Source organism: Apostichopus japonicus, chromosome 17 (assembly GCF_037975245.1).
Source record: "Apostichopus japonicus isolate 1M-3 chromosome 17, ASM3797524v1, whole genome shotgun sequence".
In the NCBI taxonomy this organism is placed as follows: Eukaryota; Metazoa; Echinodermata; class Holothuroidea; order Aspidochirotida; family Stichopodidae; genus Apostichopus; species Apostichopus japonicus.
The window spans coordinates 19,772,083-19,795,803 of NC_092577.1; the positions used below are offsets into that span (position 1 = coordinate 19,772,083).

Below are 23,721 nucleotides of genomic sequence, written 5' to 3' on the forward strand. Positions count from 1 at the left end.
GTACAACCGCGTAAGCACGTACACGATATGCACGTAGGCCAATACTGTAGTCAGTCACACAAGGTCCGTGGACGCGGCCCATGCACGTACATAACATACACAACAGTACTTTCTTCCCAGGGCAGTAATTACAAGATGACGAAACTCAGTTCTCGAGATCAATCACACCTTGATCTTGCGGATTAATTTGCAAGAGTATCGACTTTGGCTTTTGAATATGTTTCATATCCAACATACTTTAATGAATGTTAGTTATGTTTATTGAATAATTCGTTGAATTCTTGTAGAATTTGTTATTTCTTGCATAGTTTTTTGTACTAGTATGAATCTCCTGGAGCACTACTTTTTGTTTACGCGCAAAATCGGACAGTTATCCGCCCCAGCAAACAAAGATTTGCAAATTTGGAAAAGTGTGTTTTTCCAGCGCGGCGGACTTGTGAAATTGAAATCTGTTTAGAGCGCCAATGTGTATGTACACAAAGCATCCAGTTAAACAATATCTGAAACCAGCCCTGCAGGTTGATCAGTCAGGCAACAGATGCCAATATTGTAGTGCGCATGCGCACTACAATAATTAATTAGAAACTGATATTAGGCCCTTCATGTTGATAAATTGTTATTAAGGATGTATACAGGGGCCTTAGGCCTAGGTGTTGCTAAGATCCGTTTTCCAAAAGTTACCTATATAGGGTTCTAGCATAGGCCTACACATTGGATTGATTGGACCTTTATCCGCGCCCACCCATTTAGGGCTGTGATAGTTTTTCTTGGACAAAAAGGCAAAATTCGGCGAAATTTCTGTTTTCCTATACGCGCACGTGCGCGTTCGAATTAGGCGCGAGCCAAGTCAGTAAGTTGGAATTGGAGCCGCCGGAGTATGCACGCAATGTAGCCATATCTCGTCCAAAAAATTACCGGGACAACTTACAGTCAAAGGTAAGTACGTACGTGTACCGGTACTTGATTATTTGAAAAATTAAGCAGATTACTTAGTCCATGGGCCAACATCGGAAATTGGACGTATCGGTACCACTCAGGCGGTCAAAGCATGGTTATGATTTTTGTCAAATACAATGTCTAGGAATGATATATCGGTATGATAATAATTAAAATGCGGTAGCTTTAAGGTACAAATCCAAGATGGCGTCCAAAATGGCCGCCATTTTACCCTGTTCCTGTTTTTTGAAGCTATGTGCACCACATACAAACTCCAAATTCCACAAATAAGGTGTCATATGAAAGAGAATTCAATGATCTACCAGTTGATGTGCATTGAGAATAAATTTAGCCAATACGTTAGTCACCATATCAGAACAAAGAGCATTTTTGGCCCATTTTTACGTAAAATTAGTTGTGATATTATTTGGCTATCTAAACTACACTCAATTCACTCCATTTTCTTCCAAAATTTGCCCATAAATATCCTGTAGGTAAGGTGCAAATTTAATGTTTCTCCCTTAAAATGTAAAGACATGGCGTCATTCCAAAGTATACTTATCCGTATAAGGCCAAATGCGAATGAATTTCGAAAAGCACTCTCTCTGGGGTAAGATATCTAGTATGATAATGTTTCCACAGTAGAAACTTTGCTATTACATGTTCATGAGAAATTTCCCATATATTCTCATGAGAAATTGGGACTGGTATGCGCAAAAAACTATATATTTACACAAGTAATGATACGTTCTCATGAAGTTGCCATCAGATCTCATGAGGTACTCATCAGTTCTCATATGAGAAATTGTTATCAGGGATATGACAGCCAGGAGTCCAAATATCTGGAAGACCCCTCCCCCCCCCCCAGCCACCCGCTCGGATGTGTACATTGAACTTAATTGTGTACAGTACAAATTCATCCACTTACTGGCACATCAGCCTTTAGTGGACAAGAAATTACATTAGTAGTTATTGTCATCATCATCATCATCACTAGACTCCTCGAACATTGGTTCAAGCTCCGCCTCTTCATCGTCTGCCTTCTGATTGGCACATGTTTGTAGCTTGCACATATCAGTGCATTTTAGAGCGTTCGAAAGACATTGACGGTCTGGTAGTTTGCAGGAACGAGCGCATTTACATGATAGAAGTTCCAAAACAGCATTCGGGGGAGGAGACCCACGCATCCACTCAACGTCCATTTTCGCCGTCGATTTTCCATCCGTCACCGTCAGGGGCCGGTATGCAGGGCTGACTCTGCAGACACCGCCGCCAAATGGCCGTTTGGTAGTTCGCTCTCAACACATGCATGAATAGGCTATCCCTACATGGTGGAAGTTGACTCGTTTGGCACAGAAGAGTTCATACCGCAGTTGAATCACGAGGTTAGTACTAGTCAGGGATGAGTACATGACGCATGTAAATTTTTGAATCTTGCCAAAGAGCTCTTTCGATACTTCCCATGACTGCCCAAGTTCCATGAATGTCTCTTGGAAAACCTGATCTGATTTTAAGAGTTTCAAGGCGATTACTTTTCCACGACCTGAAAACGCGCTAACGGTATCACAACCGGTGAACGCGTGAAGTCCGATAATAGCATTACAGATACCTGTGCCAAGTGATTTGCTGAGTTTGCTGATATCAATAAACCTGGTACGATTCAGGGTACCACATTTTAGATAAATTGCAGCAGGAACATCTGCACTAACGCCAAGGCACATAACCAGGACATCTGTGTCTTCAGTCGATATGATGACAGTTGTGTACGCGTCTTTATATGCATGCAATGTGTGAAGCAGCATGCGTGTGTCAGCTTCCTCTTGTAATGACTTCAGCTCCTCAACCTCCTGACAGTCATCCTTTGTGAGCCTGTAGCACATGTGACGTATAGGACTTTGTCAAGCAAGCTGTCTCTGTGTTTGGGTAGCTTCCATTCTTCAACCAGGAACTTGATCAAGCCGGCTTGTTCTGGGAGCTGCTGAGATACTTCTTCCACTGTTGAATTCGTTGACCGCCTGATATATTCTTCAACTGAACAGCTGAACTCGAGCCTCTGTTACTTCGCTCAGCATCTTTGATGCTGACGTCTAGATAGACATCGAAAACTACGTCAATTCTCTGGCTTTCACCACCTTCTCTTTTAACTACTGCTAAGACTGAGTCAGCTAGTTGGGCAAATGTTTTGCCATCTTTTCTGTACCACGCTCATACCATCAACGATGCAAGCAGATGGCTTGGGGATGTTTTCTGCTGGGGATACATTTTTCTCAAGCTCTCTAGCAAGAGACGCTTTGTTTGTCTTGCGAAGTGAACCATCACCATTAGCTATTGCCCATGGTAGAGGTCCTAAAGGATGTGCGAGTACATCCCTCATTGACAAATCTCTACCCTGTGCCCCAATCAATTTCGGTCTGCCTTCAGGACTGCCTGATTTGTTTTACCTTTGGTTATGGTCTTCTTGTTCATGTTACTGAAAGTTTTCAAGTTTCTTGAGTTTGTCATAGAACTTTACCTCCGGCCTCTCTTTCTCTAAACGGCTAGATTTCAAATCACAGTACACTTCTCCACCTGCCTTGTAAGCATTCAAAAGGTCTTCAGTGACAGTGACAGCATTCAAAAGGTCTTCAGTGATCCTCGGGAGCAGCAATGCTAGTAGATAAGCTCACCAAATCGGACTGATCGTGGCTAAATGGATTGATCCAACTATTCTCCACTAGGTCTAGTACCGATCTGATATCCTTCTCATCTTTCTGGATGCGTGGTTGATGTAGATCAGCATGATCGAAATTGGCTCCACCTAATCCTGTCATTTCCCTTAGCTGCCGGAGATACATCCTTCTGTACTCTGCTGTGTGATAATATCGACGGATCGCTTCCGGTTTAAGACTGAACCCTTTAGTACCACCGGAAGTTTCAGTGTCTTTATTCACTGTCTCCTCAGTGGTTTGGTCAACAGGAATTCTTCCAAACGGATTTGTTGAACCAATCTGGACAGAGAAACCTCCTTTCATGAAGTAGTCGTATACCTCTGGGTTGTCAACGGGCAATCTCTTCATTTGAGCATAATAAAATGGCAGATAACGCCCATAATAGATGTTGTCATAGGCAAAATACCACGGTATTATGTCCTTGATGCATGGCAGATGCAACAGCCAGTCTCCTTCTCTTGATGCACGCACATGGCCCAACAGTAGCTCGACCATGTCGACATATGACATCCAAAATGTAGACAAGCATCCATTCCCTTCTCTCAGAAAGCTTAGATAAACTTTCAACAGCCCAGTGATGCGTGAGACTGACTCATTTTCCATTACCTCTCGAAGGGAAGAGTTGCAAACGTCATCAGCGAAGTCTTTGATGGTTCTCAGTGTATTCTCCAGATGGATCATCTCAGAGGCATGCGTGATTTTCAGCCATGGCAGAAATCCTTTCCAGGCCAGCCTCATAAATGCTTCGTACACGAGCTTATGAAGTCTGATTGATCGGTTGTACTTATGTCCATCCATAACACCAGCTATTGAGCCTTGTGCAATCACACCAGATTCTACACACAAGTCTCTTAAACCGGCGTCTTGAAAGCGTTTGCCGATTATTGACAGCAGTGAGCAAATCATATGAAAAACTCCCAGCCGCACTATTATCTTGCTGAACCTATCCTGGTGTTTCCATACAATTTCAATGGCTTTGGAGAAGAAGGCTTGGTCAAAAACACAGACAATGTTTTTGAGTTGCAGTGATCGCATGATACTAAGTGACTGGTTGAGCACTTCATACACGGTGGACATATCTGTTGCTGGAGCATTGACCGTTGGCAGGTACCCGATGTTATCCTGAAAAACTAATACGTTATCACGGGTAAGAATGTTGAAGCCCGTACAACTACTCACTTTCTGGTGTTCTTCTTCTGACATTCGGGCGAGAATCCATACAGGATTTTTCGTGGGCAGATTTCACGTTGTCTTCCGATTCAACCTCCAGAGTTGTGGTTTTGGGGGGTCCCACTCGTAAACCAGCATTATATATGGGTATCAGTTTAGATTGCGGATCTATGCTTCGTTTCTTGGTTTTGGCAACAACGGGATCAGGTTGGTAAGGTTGTGGCCCTATGATTCTGGCTTGGACTGCAATTCCGTTTACCCTGTGTGATGATCCTTCTCCGCTTAGTGTCTCCTCCAGCCGGTCGATGTTATCCCATGCTAGTGTTGTAAAAACTCCAGGATGTATATTTGACGGCAAAGCAACGTCCCCCCCCCCCAGTCGCTGATAGCTTTTTAAGGCACAATGCAGTGTCAATCTCTTCCACCTTTGAGTAGGATACGCTGTGTCCTAGACGATTCAGGGTGTTGATCAGTTCCACGTTTCCTGTTAACGACTTCACTGCGTGAGGCAATAGAATATGCTTTGGCGGTTTACATTTTCTGGGATTAACTGCATATACCATGTCCTGACCCAATGATTTTGACAGTCTCTGAACTTTCGGTGATGGGTTCTCACATTCTTTATCTCCTGACAGCATTGTTTGCAAAAACTTGAGAATGGATTCCGGAACCCCGATGAGATTTTGATCTACTTTAGGTGGGCCATTGCTGACTGTCTCCACATTCGAGAATATCTTCTCTCAAATACAATGCGACTTTTGTAGAAGCATAGTCGTCGTTAGTGGATTTGTAAACTTTCAGTTCCTTCTGTAGCTTGAAGTTTGACTTAACAAGCTCTATCATAGTCAGGTTGTCGGGATAAACTAGAAGTTTCCCTTGGTCATCTGCGACGATGTGCAGTGCCTTACCGAACTCGCTTTCTAATCGACGGCGGATGTGTTTTTTGGTAGAAGTTTTCACTTCCGGTACACCAAACACGTCAAGTTTTCAGTTAGTCTCGATGTAAAACTAGTCATTGTTATCACTTCAGGGTTAGCGAAAATTAAGTTTTTCTGAACTCAAATAGCGCATTATATGCCTGTTTCTCGGCGGCTTTGTACTGCGATTGTGTCGTTGTCGTCTACAAGATCACTAGTGCAAGGAGTGTTATCTGTAGCTCCTCTTACGTACTCCCTGTAACACGACCTGTGGTAATGGGCTTCGGCAGCTACGAGCTCCCTGCTCACAATGGCAAGCATTCTTTCGTCCACTTTAGCGATAGCGCTATTCCTGATCGTATGATCCGAACGCAGATCCCTACATTGAGTTAAAGGCTCTCTTGTCCTTTTTCCTTTCAAATACTTGTTGGAACTGTGACAGAAAATACATTCAGCTTGATAAACGGTTGAGGTGCTGGAACTTTCAGCATTTGCGGTATCCTTTCAGTTCTTAGCAACAAGGGCGTCAAGAACTCCTTTCATTGTGAAAAGGCTTCGGCACTTCCTGTGGTAGAGGATTGATGGCACCTCTCCTTCCTTCAAACTTGTGGCCAATTTCAGTATCGGGTCGTGTTTTCTTATTTCTGCCGCTCTCAGTAGCGTATTCCAAGACTCCATGTCTTTAGGTGAAACTAGATTGCAATCCCCTCCTGCGTTTCAGCAATGGATAATACATTCACCACGTGCTCGCTATGGTGGGAGAGTGGAGTCCTCCGAATCGGACATTTTACAAACGTGTGGGAACTGCGATGACGCCTGTTGAAAAAGCAAATGAATATATACATGTTATACCAATGCCTAGTCACATCATATTCATACACCAAGTGAGTGTAAGTCTAATTTGCTCCTGAGCGTCTCAGTGCCAATGAATGACCACCATTTAAATGCGTAGTATGCATAAAAGTTCTTGTTCTTCTTGGCGACAAAGCAGGGTGTTGCGGTAGTACGAAGGCGTTTCACAATATAGTCAAGCTTAATTTATAATACAGTCTCACGTGTTATCAGAAATTTATTCATAACACCAATGGAAGTTAAAAATGTACCTTTAATTTAAAAAAATTGTAGCCTACTATATATTAAAGTTAACTTACCTCAGACTGCTGAAAATGGCGCAATCTGGCCGGTTGCGAATGTCTCAATCGTGAAAGGTTTGCGTCACCTGTACAAATGAAAGCAGGATACCTTTTAACAACATAATGATGTTAATTAAATGCTATAATTATACTACGAGCCAGGGGCGTAAATACCAAAAATTCTGGGGGGGGGGGTGTAGGCCCCGACCGCACGATTGAGACCGACCGACATTTTCGAGACCGACTCCAAAACCGGGAATTTCAATTTTAAACTGTTGTTTCCTTAAGATTTCTGTCAGAAACAACGAAATACCACAACATTTTGCGCGCTTCACACGCAAAGCCCGTCTTTTCGCGTTCAATCAGTCAAAAACCCGATTTTTTTTTGGGTGCGCGTACACTCGATCTATCCTGGAGGCATCTTCTCCGTTAGGCCTCACCCACGTATACACCGTACTACACGGGTGCATATGCCTCCAGACATCGGCTAAAAGGTGTGCCGAAGTGAATCTGATCTCAGCGTCAGGACTAGCAAACACAGAAAGCCCCGAGTCTGTCAAGACCCGAGTCTGGGACACAGTTAAAGTCTCCGACCATGACACATGGTGCACTACCAGGAACAAGGGAAGGCAGCGTGTTAAAAAAATTCTCGTCTAGCAGAAGGCCGATTGGGAGCATACACATTGCAAAGGGAGATGTTACCCTGTGGATACTTGAAAAGAATGCAAACCAATCGGCCCTCGTGATCCGTCTCCACCCTAGTGGCACAACCCGCCTGACGAGTTGACAGGAGGATGACAGTGCCACAAGATGAACACAAAGCATGCAGCCCACCACCCCACTCATAAGCCCATAGAGGGACATCTTCTTCCAAAATAGGTGTTTCTTGCAGGCAAACGCAGTCGACCACCATTGAAATACAATATTGGAAAATGCGACTGCGCTTGCGATGATCCCTCATGCCATTGACGTTGAAAGTGGCAACTGAAAATGTATGGGCCAATGGGGCAAAACTACGCCGACGACGATTCTGTAAGCATCAAGCGCGCTCTAGACGACATATCGATGTCGGAGTCGTCACTTGAGGCCGACCTTTTCAGAGAGGGTTCCCCCATCTCGTCGTACCAGCTCGTCCCAGTGGCACGTTTCGGCTCGACGATCACCGAGCCTCCGGAGTCGCTGTCAGACACAGCCTCCGGAGACCCGACGACCTCGTCGTCGTCACAGAGTCTCCGGATCTGGCGATACCGGCGGCGGACTGGGGATGGAACTGGACGGGTTGATGGGGGAAGCTGTTGGAGACCCCGTGTCCGCTTCGCTGTGTGGTGGAGACGGTGCGGGCACGGGGTTGATGGGGAAGCTGGTGGAGACTTTCTCGGTGCGGGCACGGGGTTGGGGTCTGCAACTACGGGGGAGGGTGAACCAGGTGCGGAAGGTATGCCCAAGACAGGCAGCGCCCACACTTTTTATTTGGGCAGCCCTTCGCTTCGTGCCCGGTCTCCCCACACCTGAAGCAGGTACGGGGCTGACCGTGATAACGCACTTTATGCCCGGCAATAAAAAGGAAGGAGGGAACGTCCTTGGGGTCGATCCGAACCTGTCGGAGCCCGTTCAACACCCCAGGGGCCTGTGCGTAGGAGCACATTGTAATGGCCTTGACAGCCCCAAACCGACCTAAAACAGTTGCGACAAGTTCCTGACGCACGTCTACTCCTACGTGGATGACAGTTACCCCATACGGAACGTTCGTTTGGGGTAACTGTCAAACCTTCAACCCCACTCAGCAACGTGACACCCTTCTGCCGGGTCACGTCACTGGTAAAACGTAGATCATACGTATTACGGGCACAACAACGTATTACGTGCACAGGCACAACAACACCCTTACCCTTTAAAATACTAAAAACTTGCACCGGTGGAACCGCTGGTTCACCGGTGAAGGTGAACTTATAAATTTTGGAATCACGGCGCGATGCTATGACACCGAAGTGGCTAGGCCACAGAGGAGTAACAAAAACAAACTAAGGACAGGTTTAAACTTAAAACGATATACGATAACTATATATAATATACGCACACACCCGCCTGGCGGGAAGTATAGCACAGTACAGTAAAGTGAAAAATTGGCTGTTATCAGATGTAGAGCGAGAGCGAAAAACACGTCTGCACTCCACGAAAACCAACTACCAACTGTTGTTGTTGTTTGCCGCTGTCATCAGGAGACACATCTGGAACAGCAGACGCCGCCTAGTTTTCGATGGGGACGTTTCGAGGGCAGAGGATGTTGTCCCCCTTGTGCAAAGTGACATTAGGTTGCGCATGGAGGCGGACCATGCACGGCTTCCCGACACTGCCTTTCGTAGACGCTGGCGCAAGCCTGTCGTCTACTATCGGGACGGCGTTCCCGGATGAAATTTGGAGTGAGTTAGTTGGTAGGTCTGGGGGTTGTGTGGTCGTTACATAATATAGGTTGGTTTTTATTTTTGTGGTTTGGGGTTGGCTTTTTGGGGCCGGTTTGTAGTGTTGTCTTTGTTTTGCTTCTGTTGGCCTTTAGGTCCGTGTCCTTTTCGCGTCACATTAAACGCTGCGTTAGTGAGAGATTTGTTTGTGGGTGTCCGAAGCACGTAAAAAGCACACTCTGCTCGACCTCAGGCGTGGAGAATATATGTTCTCAATAACAAGCACACAAAATTGTCCTCAGTGACAATATTAGATTAACACAATTTAACACCTCATTGGCTTTTAATTGAAAATGTTAACTCCCGTCCTCAATAACGGAGAAAATACGTCTCTCGCCGACGTGATATGGTTACCAGATGGAATGCAACTAACTTTCCTGTACCCTACCCTAACATCAACTTTGCATAAAACACGAATCTAGCCCAGGTATTCCGATACATCTAGGTGAAACATACCAACAATAAGGAGACGAGAAACTCGGAATTTAGTAACTCTTAATATGCGACACAGGTGCTCCAATGCACACAGTGAAGCATATCAACACCAGGAATTTTGCATCCACTTACGTGACAATACCCTTATTTCTCTTCATAGTACTGATGAGGCCTGCACTGGCCCCGTATATTTTGAGGAGAGCAAAACGGTCTCCTGAAACCCCCAAGGAGAGGACAAAGACGTTGGTGATTTCGTCCAGGAGAGCGATTTGAATGCATTCTTCTGAATTTTTTTAGAAATGAAGGCCTGGATATTTAGTAACGATGGAAATCGTGGACACCTCTATTATTTGGTGTGTGGTTTCATACCATTGAGTGCAAGACCCCTATTGCTTTTGATGGAGGTGTGTATAGCCACGTACAGTAGACTCACCTGTGTTATCATGCCATAGTGTTATTGTAACAGCTAGTTCTGGTTATACTAACAAGCAGAAGTCATTGAAACCTCAATGCATTTTGCATTCTGATTTTGTAAACCTTTCACGATCGTTATCTTCCTCTTTATCAGAATTACACAATATAAGTACAGGCCTAGAAAGCACTTGCTTCAGTGGGAAAACGTGGGATCGAATTTTGACTTAAATAGAAGTACATTAATTCACCGATATCATCAGCGCCCTAAACTTATTATTACTGGAAAAATATCAAATTTTGTTGTGATTTATGAGCCATAAAACCCTGCAGATGTTGACAGTTTGTATTGTATTGAACAATCATGATTGGGGTATTCTTGAAGACGTCCCAACAGCTTCAGTTGCTGCTTTGAGAGGTGACAATTTCTTTGTCTAGTACTGGCTTGCATATGAGCATGTAGGCCTCCTTCACGAAATAGTGATGTGTTGTATGGAAAGCAAGTCATCGCCACAGTTCAATCAGCTTTAGGAAAGTGTCCTAAAACAACAAGTATATGTGATGTTTGATGATACTGGTTGTCCGTTACCGGTGTTATTTAGGCGAACAAAGTAGCACCTGTATATACTGCATTCAGGTATTAACAGGTGCTATTATATCACTTACAGCCACTAATAGCGCCAGTGCACCTGTAAAGTTAGTAAAATACCCGAGTCTGAGTTGCCTCTAACACATATTTCATAGCACATCTCTCACTTCATGCCATTCCAGTCATCAAGCCCTGTAAGGGAACCAAAAGTGTATTTATTTGTTTTAGTTGAAAATTAAGGACTACCTTGCTCATACTTTAGCCATGTGACCTACTTTTCAAAATTTGATATTAAATTTGGTATACAACCTTTGAAAGTGACTTATATCGAGTCCTGACATTACCACTGCATGAAACAGTGAAAAACCTTTTTCTTGAGAATCTTCATGCCTAGTGTATGTTAATCCGAAGGTGAACCCTTCTTTCAAGGAAAATCAAACTTAAAGGACCTATATCATGATGCCGAAAAACACATTTGCATAACGTACATGACCATGACCATTGCATTTCACGCCCAGTAGGTCTTACTAGTACTACATTAGCCAGTTTCATATAAAATTTATGGGCTAGGCCTTCATATCATATATTTTGTTTTGCCTATTACAGTGGATCAGCATAATATTAATGCTGTATGCCTGGTACAATGGTGGGACGGGAAAACATTTTCGTTCAGTGGGCCTAGTCAAACTTTATTACTCAGGCCTAGCCAATAGTTTTTTCTTTTCATGAAAATAGGGGACATAGCATAGGCTACACGCTACATGATTACATAAACTGTGTTGGTTAAGATTTGTAGGCATAGTGTATTCACGCCGATTTGAAAGAAGTAGACAGGCTAAAAGTTTATGCATAAAAAAAAGCCAAACGAACTCAAAAGGCCCTCATTTAGGAAGTCTATTCACTAACCTGGTGGATGCGAACAGTCCGCTTTTGTGAACCGTTTCCAGCCGTTTAAACTTGAATACAGTGATGCCTACCGCATTAATTGTTTTTATATCCAACTTCCTTGAATTGCCAGATATTTCCTGTGCCGATGACATCCTAAACATATATATAGACCAAACATACCTGTAATTTCGAACACGAAACAACATACGGGTATTGAAGTTACCGCCAAATTTGAGGCGTCCTATCCCTCCAAGCAAGCTTGGCGGCCATTTTAAAAGATGTTTGGTTGTACTGCATCGTTAGTTTGTTTTCGAATTTCTTCGCGAGTATTTTCTGCAATAACAGAACAATTAACGTAGCAGTTTCTTTGAATCTGACGTAACATTAGCGAGAATTGGAATAAAAGCAGGTCATTCGAAATAAGACAAGTCAGCCGATCCAGGCAGGTTATCGAATATTTGCGAAATGGCGAACACGACAGGGTTCAAAGACCATAGTGGAGGAGCTCGATGCTTTTGCATTGTACATGGCCTGTAAGTTGAACTAGGCCAACTTTGAATTCATTTATTATTATCTTGAGCTGTAGTTCTTATCAAACCGGCGCGGGGAATATACGACACAGCTTTTGCAGTGCCCTGTGTGACATCATACAACTAAACCTAGGCCTAATACTAGTAATAATACTACTTACTAGTACAAGCCTAGTAGTAAGAAGGCTAGGCCTGGGCGTTTCATTTCCAATCAGTCACTTAGGCTAAATAGCCTAGTCTTGAATGCCGGTCACTGTCACAAAAATTAAATTAATAATACATTAAATACAAGTTTACACTTTTGGAGCGGAATTGGATGTTCAGGTATGGCTAGAACGTTCACTGCTGTCGCCGAGTTAAAAATGTGAGGTTGACAACTGATAGTGATACTAGCCTAGGCTATGTTAAGCAGGCAAGGCTTACCTATATAAGTGAAACATAGGCCAAAGCCAAAGCCTGCAGGCCCAAAAAAAAGAATTGGAGGCAGAAGAGGTGTTATAAAGTTTTACGCGTAACCTACATGGCTGTAAGCTACGTGTCACTGGCGGTAATGGGAACTGCAATATAACTCAATTCACTTTATTTATAACTTTGGCATGAATGCGTAAGAAAACACAGGGGTTGCGGGGTTGCATAAGACCCCTGCGTGAGATCCCTGCCAATCGCATGCGACTTCACAGGTCTCTTTTGTGTAATAATCGTGGGATAAATTAGGACTTGTTATTTTTGCGACTAAAATATCTATCGTAATTGTGGTTCTGTTTCCTGGGATTTTATCCCAAAAAAATTATGTTGGTGGTTGGGAGTTTGTCTCTGCAGGTCGGTGGGCATACTTGTTTTGTTGGCCTTTATGCAAGAAATGTTTGTTGTAAACTTTTATTGTTTTGCTTTGTTTTATTATATGTCAGAACCCTAAATCACTCACTGCAAAACCAGCTGGGGGAGTGGTGGAGGGGAAGGTACGTCTGCAAACTGTTGTGTTTTGGTACCCACGCTTGTGAAATAAATTACTTCATAATAACCCATTTCATTTTTAGATTCTCACAAGTCGAGAAGTATATAAGAAAGGTAGAAAAAGCTGTCATGGAATATACCGACAGTTGTGCCCCACTTGACGGGTTGTCTCTTTCGTAAAAGTAAGCATAGACCTCAGGTGGCACCACAATTGTTAAAATGTCAGTCCTTTTTGGAAGGATTAGCATGCGAATGTACTTTGAAGTCTGAAATAGTTTTCCATGGCAGTGGCATAGTGTCACATGGCCAAGACAACCAAAATAGGTATAGGATGTGAATTTGAGAATATATGCATCACTACATGTACCACTGGTGAAAGTGTACTCCTTTGCTGTTTAATGCAGAGATATTTGTGATTCAGTTTAGAATTCGAAATGGCATAGCTATTCAAATGTTGTTTTTGTTTTGCAGTGCATTTGCAGGTACATTTATGAGCCTAGTTAACCTATATCTTTGGTACATGTCATGTACAGTTCAAAAGGCTTTAATCTGTCTCTAAAACTTTAACGTTACCGGCCGGACAAAAGTACCAAATTTGGCACGGAGTTTCTTTTCGACCTATCTATCAATTTTATCCGTGGAACGTACTTAATCGGCTCCGATTTTTCAAGATGGCGGCCAAAATCCAAGATGGCCGCCAGAAAAAAGGAAATGTCATATATCTGGCTGTAAAAATCAGAAATTAACAAATGAGGGGTCAATTCAGGTGTTTCCGGGTCACTGAAACAGATGATGGTCATGACACGTTGCTTGGGTCACCCATTTCCAAGATGGCGGCCAATATAACAGAAAATGCACTTGTTGTCACTGTTAAAGGTCAGTGGAAGTGTAGACTTGACTTTGAAGATTCTGATTCCTTCTGATTAGTATTGAAAATCCAACCACCAGACTGACTTTTAGTCGATGCAGTGTGAAAATTACACAGATTTACTATTACGTAATGTTTTTGTGACGTCGATCAGGGGGGATAAAGGATAATGCAAAATTTACATTTTCAAAACTCTGCCACTTAAGAACGGCGAATCTGACTTGAATGAAAAGTTACAGAATTTTGAAGAATATATAAATGCAAGCATTCATTGACTTTGAAGAAAGCATCCACTTCAACTTTTCACCTATGGAGGAAGAAAAATCTGCAATTACTGTGTAAACTCAATAGCGACATTCACTTCGTTCCCCTCTTGACGTCAATGGACCCGGATATTTAATTTAGGTAACACAAAAACGAAAAAGTGACTTAAAGTGACCTTCAAAAATGTAAGTTTACACTTCCACTGACCTTTAAGTACATACTGGAAGTATTCGGGAATTCTGTCTACAATGTTTCAATACGATGTTTCTTTACCAGACAGTTCACAGTCGATGTACACTATTTGGATGAACATGTGCATCAACAAAGAGATGTGCAAGGCATCTGGCCCACCCTCCTCTTTGATTCTACGAAGTGAGTCACCAATCTGAGTATACACCCCCGAAGGGCGTGTCGCCTTTGGCCGGTTATTGGAAAAGGATCCGGGCCAGTGGTGTCGAAAAAGAGACCCACCCAGAACCTAACAAAAAAAGGCAAAGGGAAACGAACGATTCTCAAACGCAACGAAAACACCTTTCAAAGGAGAAAGCGCAGTTTAGATAGAAGGTGGACCAAACCAAGCCCACCGCTCAAGGGTATCTTTTACAGAACGGTCCTTTTGACAAGGTTTGGTTTGCGCTTTCCCCAAATGAAATCAAAAATGATCGATCACCGTACCAGGATACCAAAGGAGAGGAAGAATAAAACGATTAACAACTGTAACCTTCCCAGGGAGGAAGAGCCACCTCCGACTGAATGTGTCGAGCCTTGCCTCCACCTGATCAGTCTTCTCGGCCCAAGTGGTGGCCTCCGGGGCACCATAACGTAGCCAGATGCCATTTACCCTGATCATGACATCTGACCAAGTAGCATCGAATGGGAGGGATTGGCCACGCCAACCTCCTTAACGCACCCTTTTGGTCTTGGACTTGTTAAGTCTGGCACCAGTAGCCTCTTGGAAGGTGGCCAAAACCTTCGATAAAGACTGGAAGGAGGCGAGGTCCTACACAATACAAGTGATGTCATCGGCATATTGCACGCTTGTAACTCTAGCCCCACCCGGTTCATTGAAGGGTTGAAAACCCAAGCATCTGTCCAGCGAGGTACTGAGCGTTTCGCTGAAGAGAACATACAACAACGGGGAGAGGGGACAACCCTGACGGACTCCCCTTCGAACCGGGAAGGGACCAGAAGTTAATCCGTTAACATTGTCCATGCTCGAGACCTCCTTATATAGTAACGAGACCCAACGAATAAACACTGAGTTCAATCCGAAGGACTCCGAAGGATCTACCATGTCAAAGGCCTTCTCCTGGTCCAAGGAGACCAGTGCACATGGCAAATCACAAACTTTAACAAACTTGATCAAGTCTCTCATCAACCAGAGGTTATGTCGAATACACTTGCCTTGCACAGCACAAGTCTGGAGAGGACCTACAATATCCGGCATCACATCCGCTAAGCGATGTCCTAATGCTTTGGCCAGGATTTTGTAGTCCACAGTTGACAGCGTTATTGGACGCCTATTTGGGTCCAAAGGGTCTCCCGACTTTGGGCGGAGAACAATATTTCCAACCCGCTGTGTTTGGCCTTATGTAATTCAACTGGAAAGAGGTAGCGAACACGTCTCTCAAGTCCCCACCGAGAACCTCCCAGAAGGTCCTATAGAACTCAGCAGGGAGGCCATCGAGACCGGGGGACTTTCCCTTCATCGCTGCTACCGCTGTCAAGAGCTCACCAACGGAGAGATTCGAACCCAAGCTATCGTTTTTACTATGAGGGGGTGGGGGGGGGCCTTGTCTATACCAGACAACAAGTCTTCCTGGAGATCCTCGCTAACAGCAGCCCTGGAGTACAGTTTCGAAAAGAACGACCTAAATACCTCAGATGGATAGTGACCTGACTTAGCGTGTGTTGTTCGCAGAATTGACGTTGTGTTTATGAAGGGTGCACAATCGTACAAAATCTCCCAATGAGTCGGAATTCACATTTGGTCGGTTTTCCCTCAAGTTACCCTATTAACTCCCATATAATAACGGGCTTTGCGACAGTGTCTATCCACGGTCGATCACACCTCAAATTTCCCAAATAAGTCCTAAGTAGCTTCCATATAGTCAGGGTGCTAGCCCGGTTTCATTTACACGTTTGAGGACGGAAGGTTTGATGGTCCCGATCAGTAAAGGGCACAGGGGGTCTGGGGAATGAATATATGTGAAATTTCCTTTTTTTCCAGGCGGCCATCTTAGATTCTGGCCGCCATCTTGGAAATGGGTGACCCAAGCAACGTGTCATGACCATCATCTGTTTCAGTGACCCCGGAAACACCTGAATAGACCCCTCATTTCTTCATTTCTGATTTTTACAGCCAGATATATGACATTTCCTTTTGTTCTGGCGGCCATCTTGGATGTTGGCCGCCATCTTGGAAATGGGTTGCCCAAACAACATGCCATGACCATCATCTGTTTCAGTGAACCCCGGAAACACCTGAATTGACCCCTCATTTATTCATCTCCGATTTTTACAGCCAGAGATATGACATTTTCTTTTTTTCTGGCGGCCATCTTGGATTTTGGCCGACATCTTGGAAAATCGAAGCCGATCAAGTGGGTTCCACGGATAAAATCAATAGATAGGTCGAAAAGAAACTCCATGCCAAATTTGGTACTTTTGTCCGGCCGGTAACGTTAATCCTAAAAATTGTTGCTAAGCCACCTGACTATTACCATTGCAATTTATCCTATTCCCTCAATCTATCTTGAAAACTGTTCTCATCACCCTTAAAACCCCAAGCACTAATGAGTAAATTAAAGATTTAAAATTCGCACCCGGAGGCAGACCTCTGGAAAACGTGATTTCCTAACAACACAACGATGACGTCATGTTAGAAACAAAAGTGCTAACCACGGACAGGATGGGCGACGATCATGCCGTCACATACACACAGAATTACACTCAGTGAAAACCCACGGAATACGCTACATCGCTAGAACTTTCTTTACAATCTTGTACAATATCTTACGAAAATGCCGGTCCGTTGTGTTGTTGGGGGATGCAGTAATGTCATAAACCAATGCACTTAGCCTTCATCGCAAAAAACGAAGAGTTTTAATTTTTATCATGTTGTTTTTAAAATTGTGCAGGCCCTGGCTCTAAATTCTTATTGCAAATGTTCTTTTGTATATAAAGGTAGCAAATGCTAGCTATACAGTACCTACCACTACGACAAGAGCAATATGCAAGGGCTAGCTTTTGTCTAAGTTACTCTACTGGTACAGTTTCGTGAAGTTTACAAGTGCAATCAAACTTTTTAACGAAGAAATCACTGTGTTATTGAATGCACATGTTATTTGGCAACTCACAATGCAGAGAGAAATATACTGGAAATTCCTTTTCAGTATCAACTTCCCACAAAATTTCCTTTTTTTTTCTACTTACTAAACTTTGTTTTTCTGAAATCATTCGTAATATTCTTAGAAAACTTGAACTTCGGTTCCTGCAATTGGTTCTGGATCCGCCAGTTCACAGGAAATTTTGATTTGATATCGCACATCGTGATTGGTGTTTTGTGTAGTAACTACTAGTGGTATATGTACTTGTCTAATGTGTACGTGTATGGTATGTTCGAAGGATCAGAAACAGCGACAAGTCATGTTCGTCACATGACGTCATGCGAATGGAATTTTTTTCGAGAAATGTTGAAAACACCGAAGAGGGTGAACCCGTTCTCGATTTAAAAAATCAAGGCCACTTTAAGATTAAGCGTAACTCTTTGTGGAACGGGGCCCGGGTGTTTTATCCGCCCAAAAACTAACACCTGCTGCCAGAAACTATTCTCCCGCTTTGATAATTAGCCTATAACGTAAGAAACAGATCCGTCGAGAAGGGTGTTAACACCGCTTTCTGTATTGGAACTGCCACGTAAAACGGCCTTCAGCAATAAATGAAACAAGTACAACACATCTCGAAAGTGCGTATAGGTTTTTTAATGCTGGAAATTTAGGTATTCAAGTTGCGGTCAAACGATTGAACGTACATCTTATTTTCAACCAGTATAGCCTGCAGTTCAACCACTGCAATTACGGCGAGTTATGAGGGATTTACAGCAGTATAAATAATCACACTAATCATGGTAGTTTGTTTGTGTCACAGATTTTAAAGCTTGCCAAACCCATACCCAGACAGCTTTCTGTGCCCCTCTCACAAAGAATTTGGGGTGCGATACTCACAGCAAAAAGGAAAGGAAAAAGAAACGCAATTCACAAAATAACTGTCAAGTTTTCCTTGTTACGTTATTATCTTTACAAGAGATACCGGGAGGAAAATGAACGTCAACATGAACAAACAGCGGAAACTGCAAGACAGCCCATAGAAGATATTTTAAAGAGGTTATGAAGTGGTGGGTTTCATGGCTTGGAATGGTTTATCTACATTACTACAACACCATCCATGCATAACTTTCCTTTAAATGCGGCTTCAAACACCAGAAATTCGCTGTCAAAGTATTCCCTAGAGATCTCTGGAGGTGCCACTCGTAAAAAATCAAAGCTGCTCACCGTAGTTCATCTGACGTCATCAAAGGAATATTTCAGCCAAAGCCGCTGTTTACCGATACGGCGTTATACAGATAAATACTACATGTAACCACAACACTCTTCCTTAACCTCGTAGTGAAGCTTGTAGCATTTTCTTACTTACAATGCAAGAAAAATGTGCGCTTTTTACGTGCAAAGAAAACGGACACGGACCAAAGGTCAACAGAACCAAAAACAATCCCAGTCTGTAAAGCAACCACCTGTAAAACAACCACCAAAAACCCAACTGAAACCCACAAATACAAATCTCTCACTAACGTAGCGTTTAACGTGACGTGAAAAGGACACGGACCCAAAGGCCAACAGAAGCCAAACAAAAACAAACACTCCAAACCAGAAGACAGAAAAAAAAACATTATGTAACGACCACACAACCCCACACCTAACAACTCAGTCAAAATTTCATCCGGGGAACACCGTCCCGATAGTAGACGACAGGCTTTTAGGGGGTACCCCTCATCCCATTCATATTAAGGGTGACGAGGGATAAGGTGTCCGGTGCCATTACCTGCGATGTTTTCCCAATACGGGTCTTTTCAGGTACCTAGCCGTGTTCCCCCTTTTCCTACGAGCGAACAGAGTTCTTAGCTCCTCGTCAACATTGATCGAGTGTACCTGTCAGGAACAGGAGGTCCACTAGCGACCATCGTGTCCGGTATAGCGGAAGCGACTGCTGGCAGGGTGGAAGGAGTCAATGAGTTGAGTGGCCTGTTGTCTCATCAAACCAATCTGAGGACCCCTTAGCCGCAACTACTAAGGCTGTAGTGCAGTCTGGGCCACTCGATGTCCCTTGTGCCAGTTGACTCGGGGCCCGCCGTTTTGTCCGCCTCATTGGGCAGAATGGCAGTCTCGGCAACATTGTTCAAGGACGAGGTGGGACACGAAAGGGGCTGAAAGCCTCCACCGGGGCGCTAGTGTCGGACACTGGGGCGATCAACGGAGCATCAGGTGATACGGTGTCATAGGACGGGACGGGGAGCGCTTCAACCACGCCCGTAGCCACTCTCGCGGCGTATGAGCGGTCTGGGCATAAACGGGCGAGATGGCCCGTTTTCCCGCACGAGTTGCATACGATGTCCCCTTTTACACTCGGCCAGGGTATGCCCAACCTGTAAACAGCGGCTACACCGCTTGTTCGGGCACAACCTGGCCTCATGCCCTTCCAGCCCACACCTCCAACAAGTGCAAGGTTGGCCCGGGTATGCAATGTGGGCCCTGTGCCCATTAGCCCACAAGGTAGAGGGGATATCGGACTTCAGCTCGACTTTAACTCGTCTAGTCCCGGTCTTGACATCCTTACATTCAAGGAATTCCGGCTCCTCGTAGCCGGTCATTTTCCCAAAACACCCGTTTAGACATGTCCAGAGGGAGGTGAAGGACTGTCACACACACCGAACTGTCATACGGTGTGACCTTCAGTCCCTCAACTCCCTCCAACACCTGGACACCTCCGACGCGAGCAGCCTTCCAGGTGAACCGAACATCAATAACATTCATACCCCGGAGCGCGTCAACCTCTCCAGGGACCTTCAAACCAACAGTACGCAAAACTGAAAAAACTTGTCCAGGGACGACCTTAGCCTCCCCCGAAAAACTCAACAATATGATTTTGCTAGGGGTGTGGCAAGCCACGCACCTATACGAAAAACAAAACAACGAAAGAAAACCAAAACGCCCAAACAAACTACAAAACAGTGTGTGGTCAACGAAAAGTGGAGAGCAGCCGAAAACACGTCCGCACTCCACGAAAGCAAACTACAACTATAGTGCAAGGAAAATGTGACATTCTGTACAGTGCAAGTGCAACCCTATAGTAGTGGTATCATGGTGTCTAGACCTAACTAATAGGCGTTGTATTACAGGCTTGCCCGTTTAATTGTATGATCCAATTGTTAAGTAAAATAATAACACTAACGCGTTTTACCCCAAAGGAAACTTTCAGATCTAGTATTGATTGTTCTAAATCCCGGAAGTGAGCCGAGTTCCTCGACTGACGTCACACCGCATTACCGTAAAAATACAAAGTTTTATAAAGTTTTTATTACCCTCGAATTTGTTATCGTTTATTCCTCCAGGATGGAAGCTTCGTTTGACACAAATTGGGTATCATTGGAAAGCTACTAGTGTATGTACCAAAGAACACAATGAAAAACAGAAAGTAGCGAAAAAGGCCTTCTACTGCCAGCTGTGATTTACACTCGATGGGAGGCCATATGTTATGTGTGAGAACTGCGAAAGGTGACTGGTGTTTAGACGTCTCTAATGAGACTGCGGCAAATAAAAAAACACAAAATCACTTTCAGGAATGTCACGGTCACAGATAGAGGACGTGCCATAAGTGGAGAAAAGGAACAGCTAGTGGAACTTTGACTTGATGAAACTGACCTCGATTTTGTCGTGTCGGAACACGTTACGGTAAATCATATGGAGAAGGACAGCAACAACGAAAGAAAACGACGGACTCAAAATACACCACATGCAGTTGGGGACACCGAATGAAAAGCCCATACATGAAATTTACGAGTCTTTCCGATGTCGTACCTGTAGTATAGTCGGGTTGTTGTAAGTCACCCAGGGTATGACGTCAGAGAGAACAGAATAAAGTTGTTATGTAACCCGCCATCTTGTGTCATGCTCCCTTATCGGCTCAATATGTCACAGTACCGAAAGCGTACGAAACAGAGAATATTACGGGCATTAACATTGAGAGCAAAAGCGAGCGACTGAACGACAGTAGAACGAGAGGAGCTTGGGAGATATATTCCGATCACGTGTCGGAAGAAGATGCAACAAGTCAGGAGTGCATTAATGTTCCAAAAATGATTGAGGATTCGGTTCGGCCACGTTAGTGTAGTACTACCTCACAATGCCATGACAATGCTCTGTGGTATGAATGTCACCGATGAACATGCTCCCTAAGAAGTTTACGATAACGCTATCAAATACCGAGTGGGTTAAGATATGCCCCACAAAGAAATGTCTTCGGCTGCGCAACGCATGGATTTGACAAATTCATTGCAATGTGTCCTTGTGTAGAAATACAGCCGTTCCAAGAGGTCAGGGAGCCACGCCACCGGGGACTGCAGAAAGCGACACATGACAGGTACAAGGAGAGAGACAATCGCATCGGCCTTAAACCAAAATGGAGTGTCAAACTGGTACTACGAAACGATCTCACAAATGTCTGCAGAAGACACACAAAAAAAACGGGAAACGTAACGGCATGCAGTTCCAGATTTGCTACCCAGCATTTACGAAAACAAACAGATGAAAAACAAAAGAGGCAGTTCGCCCTTTACTGTTTTGCTCTGCTGCAAACGGCGTCATCGGTGCGATAAGCAAAGGCAGTATTCACATATATTATATGTGCTTTGTATTTCAACCATCCCAATAGGGGTCCGACGATGTTGCTATCTCTTCAAGTTGATTATGACGTCGGGGGTTTATAACAAGTTGGAAGAAGTTTTATCGGAAAACGAGGCACAATGCGATGAAGATTTCGACAAGATTGTACACGGGCACAATCGATAAAGAATTCATCGCCTTGGCGAAGGGAATTTGTTATAGTTGCAAGTAGTGAAGTAAATCGAAAAATGTAAGAATCAGTACGAAAGGCCAGGTTTCGTTCAAGTGCTTTTTACGTGACCCGCCCTGCAGGATCCAAAACGATACTGACAAAAAAATACTTAAGTCAAGCGAGCCAAAAAGTCAATACCGACCTGCACAGACAAACGCCAACCACTCACTCAAACATTCAATAAACCACAAAAGAACGACCAGCACACAGCGAAACGAAACACCTATCCCCAGCACACCAGCGCACAAAAAGGCAGCCCCAGAAAATCGCCTTCAACCTGACGGCGAATGTTATACTTCACCGCCTCCAGGACTGCCTGCCAACTGGCATATTTGCCCCTAAAAACCACATCACATGTATTCCTCCAAATAAGTTTTTTTCCACAATAGAACAGACATAATACGGTGCAACACGGACAAAAGCCCTGTCTTACCGACCATGAACGGTCTACGTTTACACGGTCGGTCCAGGTGTGGGATCACTCCCATAAGTTTAAAACAGGCAACATCATGGAGCCTACAATTATTCAGCCTTGAAAGCACCGAACGCCATACTTCGGTAGAATGACGTCCCTGTACAAAAAGTGCATTCATCCTATCCCGCAAGGAACTGTGAACAAGGGCCGGCCGTGACAGGAAACAGGGGCAACTCAATAAGAGAGGAGCAAATGCACCACCCTGCTTGGAGATACTACTATGCGGTTCTATGTTGCTAAACAGCACCGGGACCCATCGACGTAAGTGCAACCCGCCCCAAAAACGTACAAAATGACCCTGGGTCAGTTACCGCTACAAACAAATGCTTAAATAACAAAAAGGTCAATTTACTTCCCAGATGAACAAGCCCTAACCCTCCCGCCTTCTCAAGAGTTTGGTACATTACCGCCCTCTTGACCAGCTCTGTACCACCCGACCAAATGAACGAAATTGGGAATTCGGTACACCGCGCCCGGGTACCACAAGATTGGCAAACAAAACGATTTAAAATAAAAAGAATAGCGCAGGTACCCAGAGCAAGATTAATGACGATGACTTTCCCCAAGATCGAAACCAGCGGGTAAGAAAGGTTTTGAGCCATCTGCATATTGAACGCGTTTGACGATGGCACCCCCTGGCACAACGAATGGAACAAGTCTCGAGTCCCTTTCCAAAGCAAAACATAAAGTAATGGAGACAGAGGGCACCCCTGGCGCAAAACCCATGTACGATCACAAAGTTGAAACTTTCCTCATACAAAACAGAAATCAATTTACGAAAACTTTGGTGCAACTGAAACGTCTCCAAACACACT

The 23,721-nt window shown here is 44.1% G+C and overlaps 1 protein-coding gene across 1 annotated transcript; it reads right to left on the reverse strand.

Annotated features, from left to right (window-relative positions):
- Window positions 1–2,284: 2,284 nt before the first annotated feature.
- LOC139954800 (uncharacterized) lies at window positions 2,285–7,244 on the reverse strand. The gene is made up of 2 exons (XM_071954736.1): window positions 6,883–7,244; window positions 2,285–6,547 (listed from the first exon to the last, which is right to left on the reverse strand). The coding sequence occupies exon 2, from the start codon at window positions 4,845–4,847 to the stop codon at window positions 3,561–3,563; it is 1,287 nt and encodes a 428-aa protein (XP_071810837.1). The 5' UTR covers window positions 4,848–6,547; window positions 6,883–7,244; the 3' UTR covers window positions 2,285–3,560.
- Window positions 7,245–23,721: the final 16,477 nt, after the last annotated feature.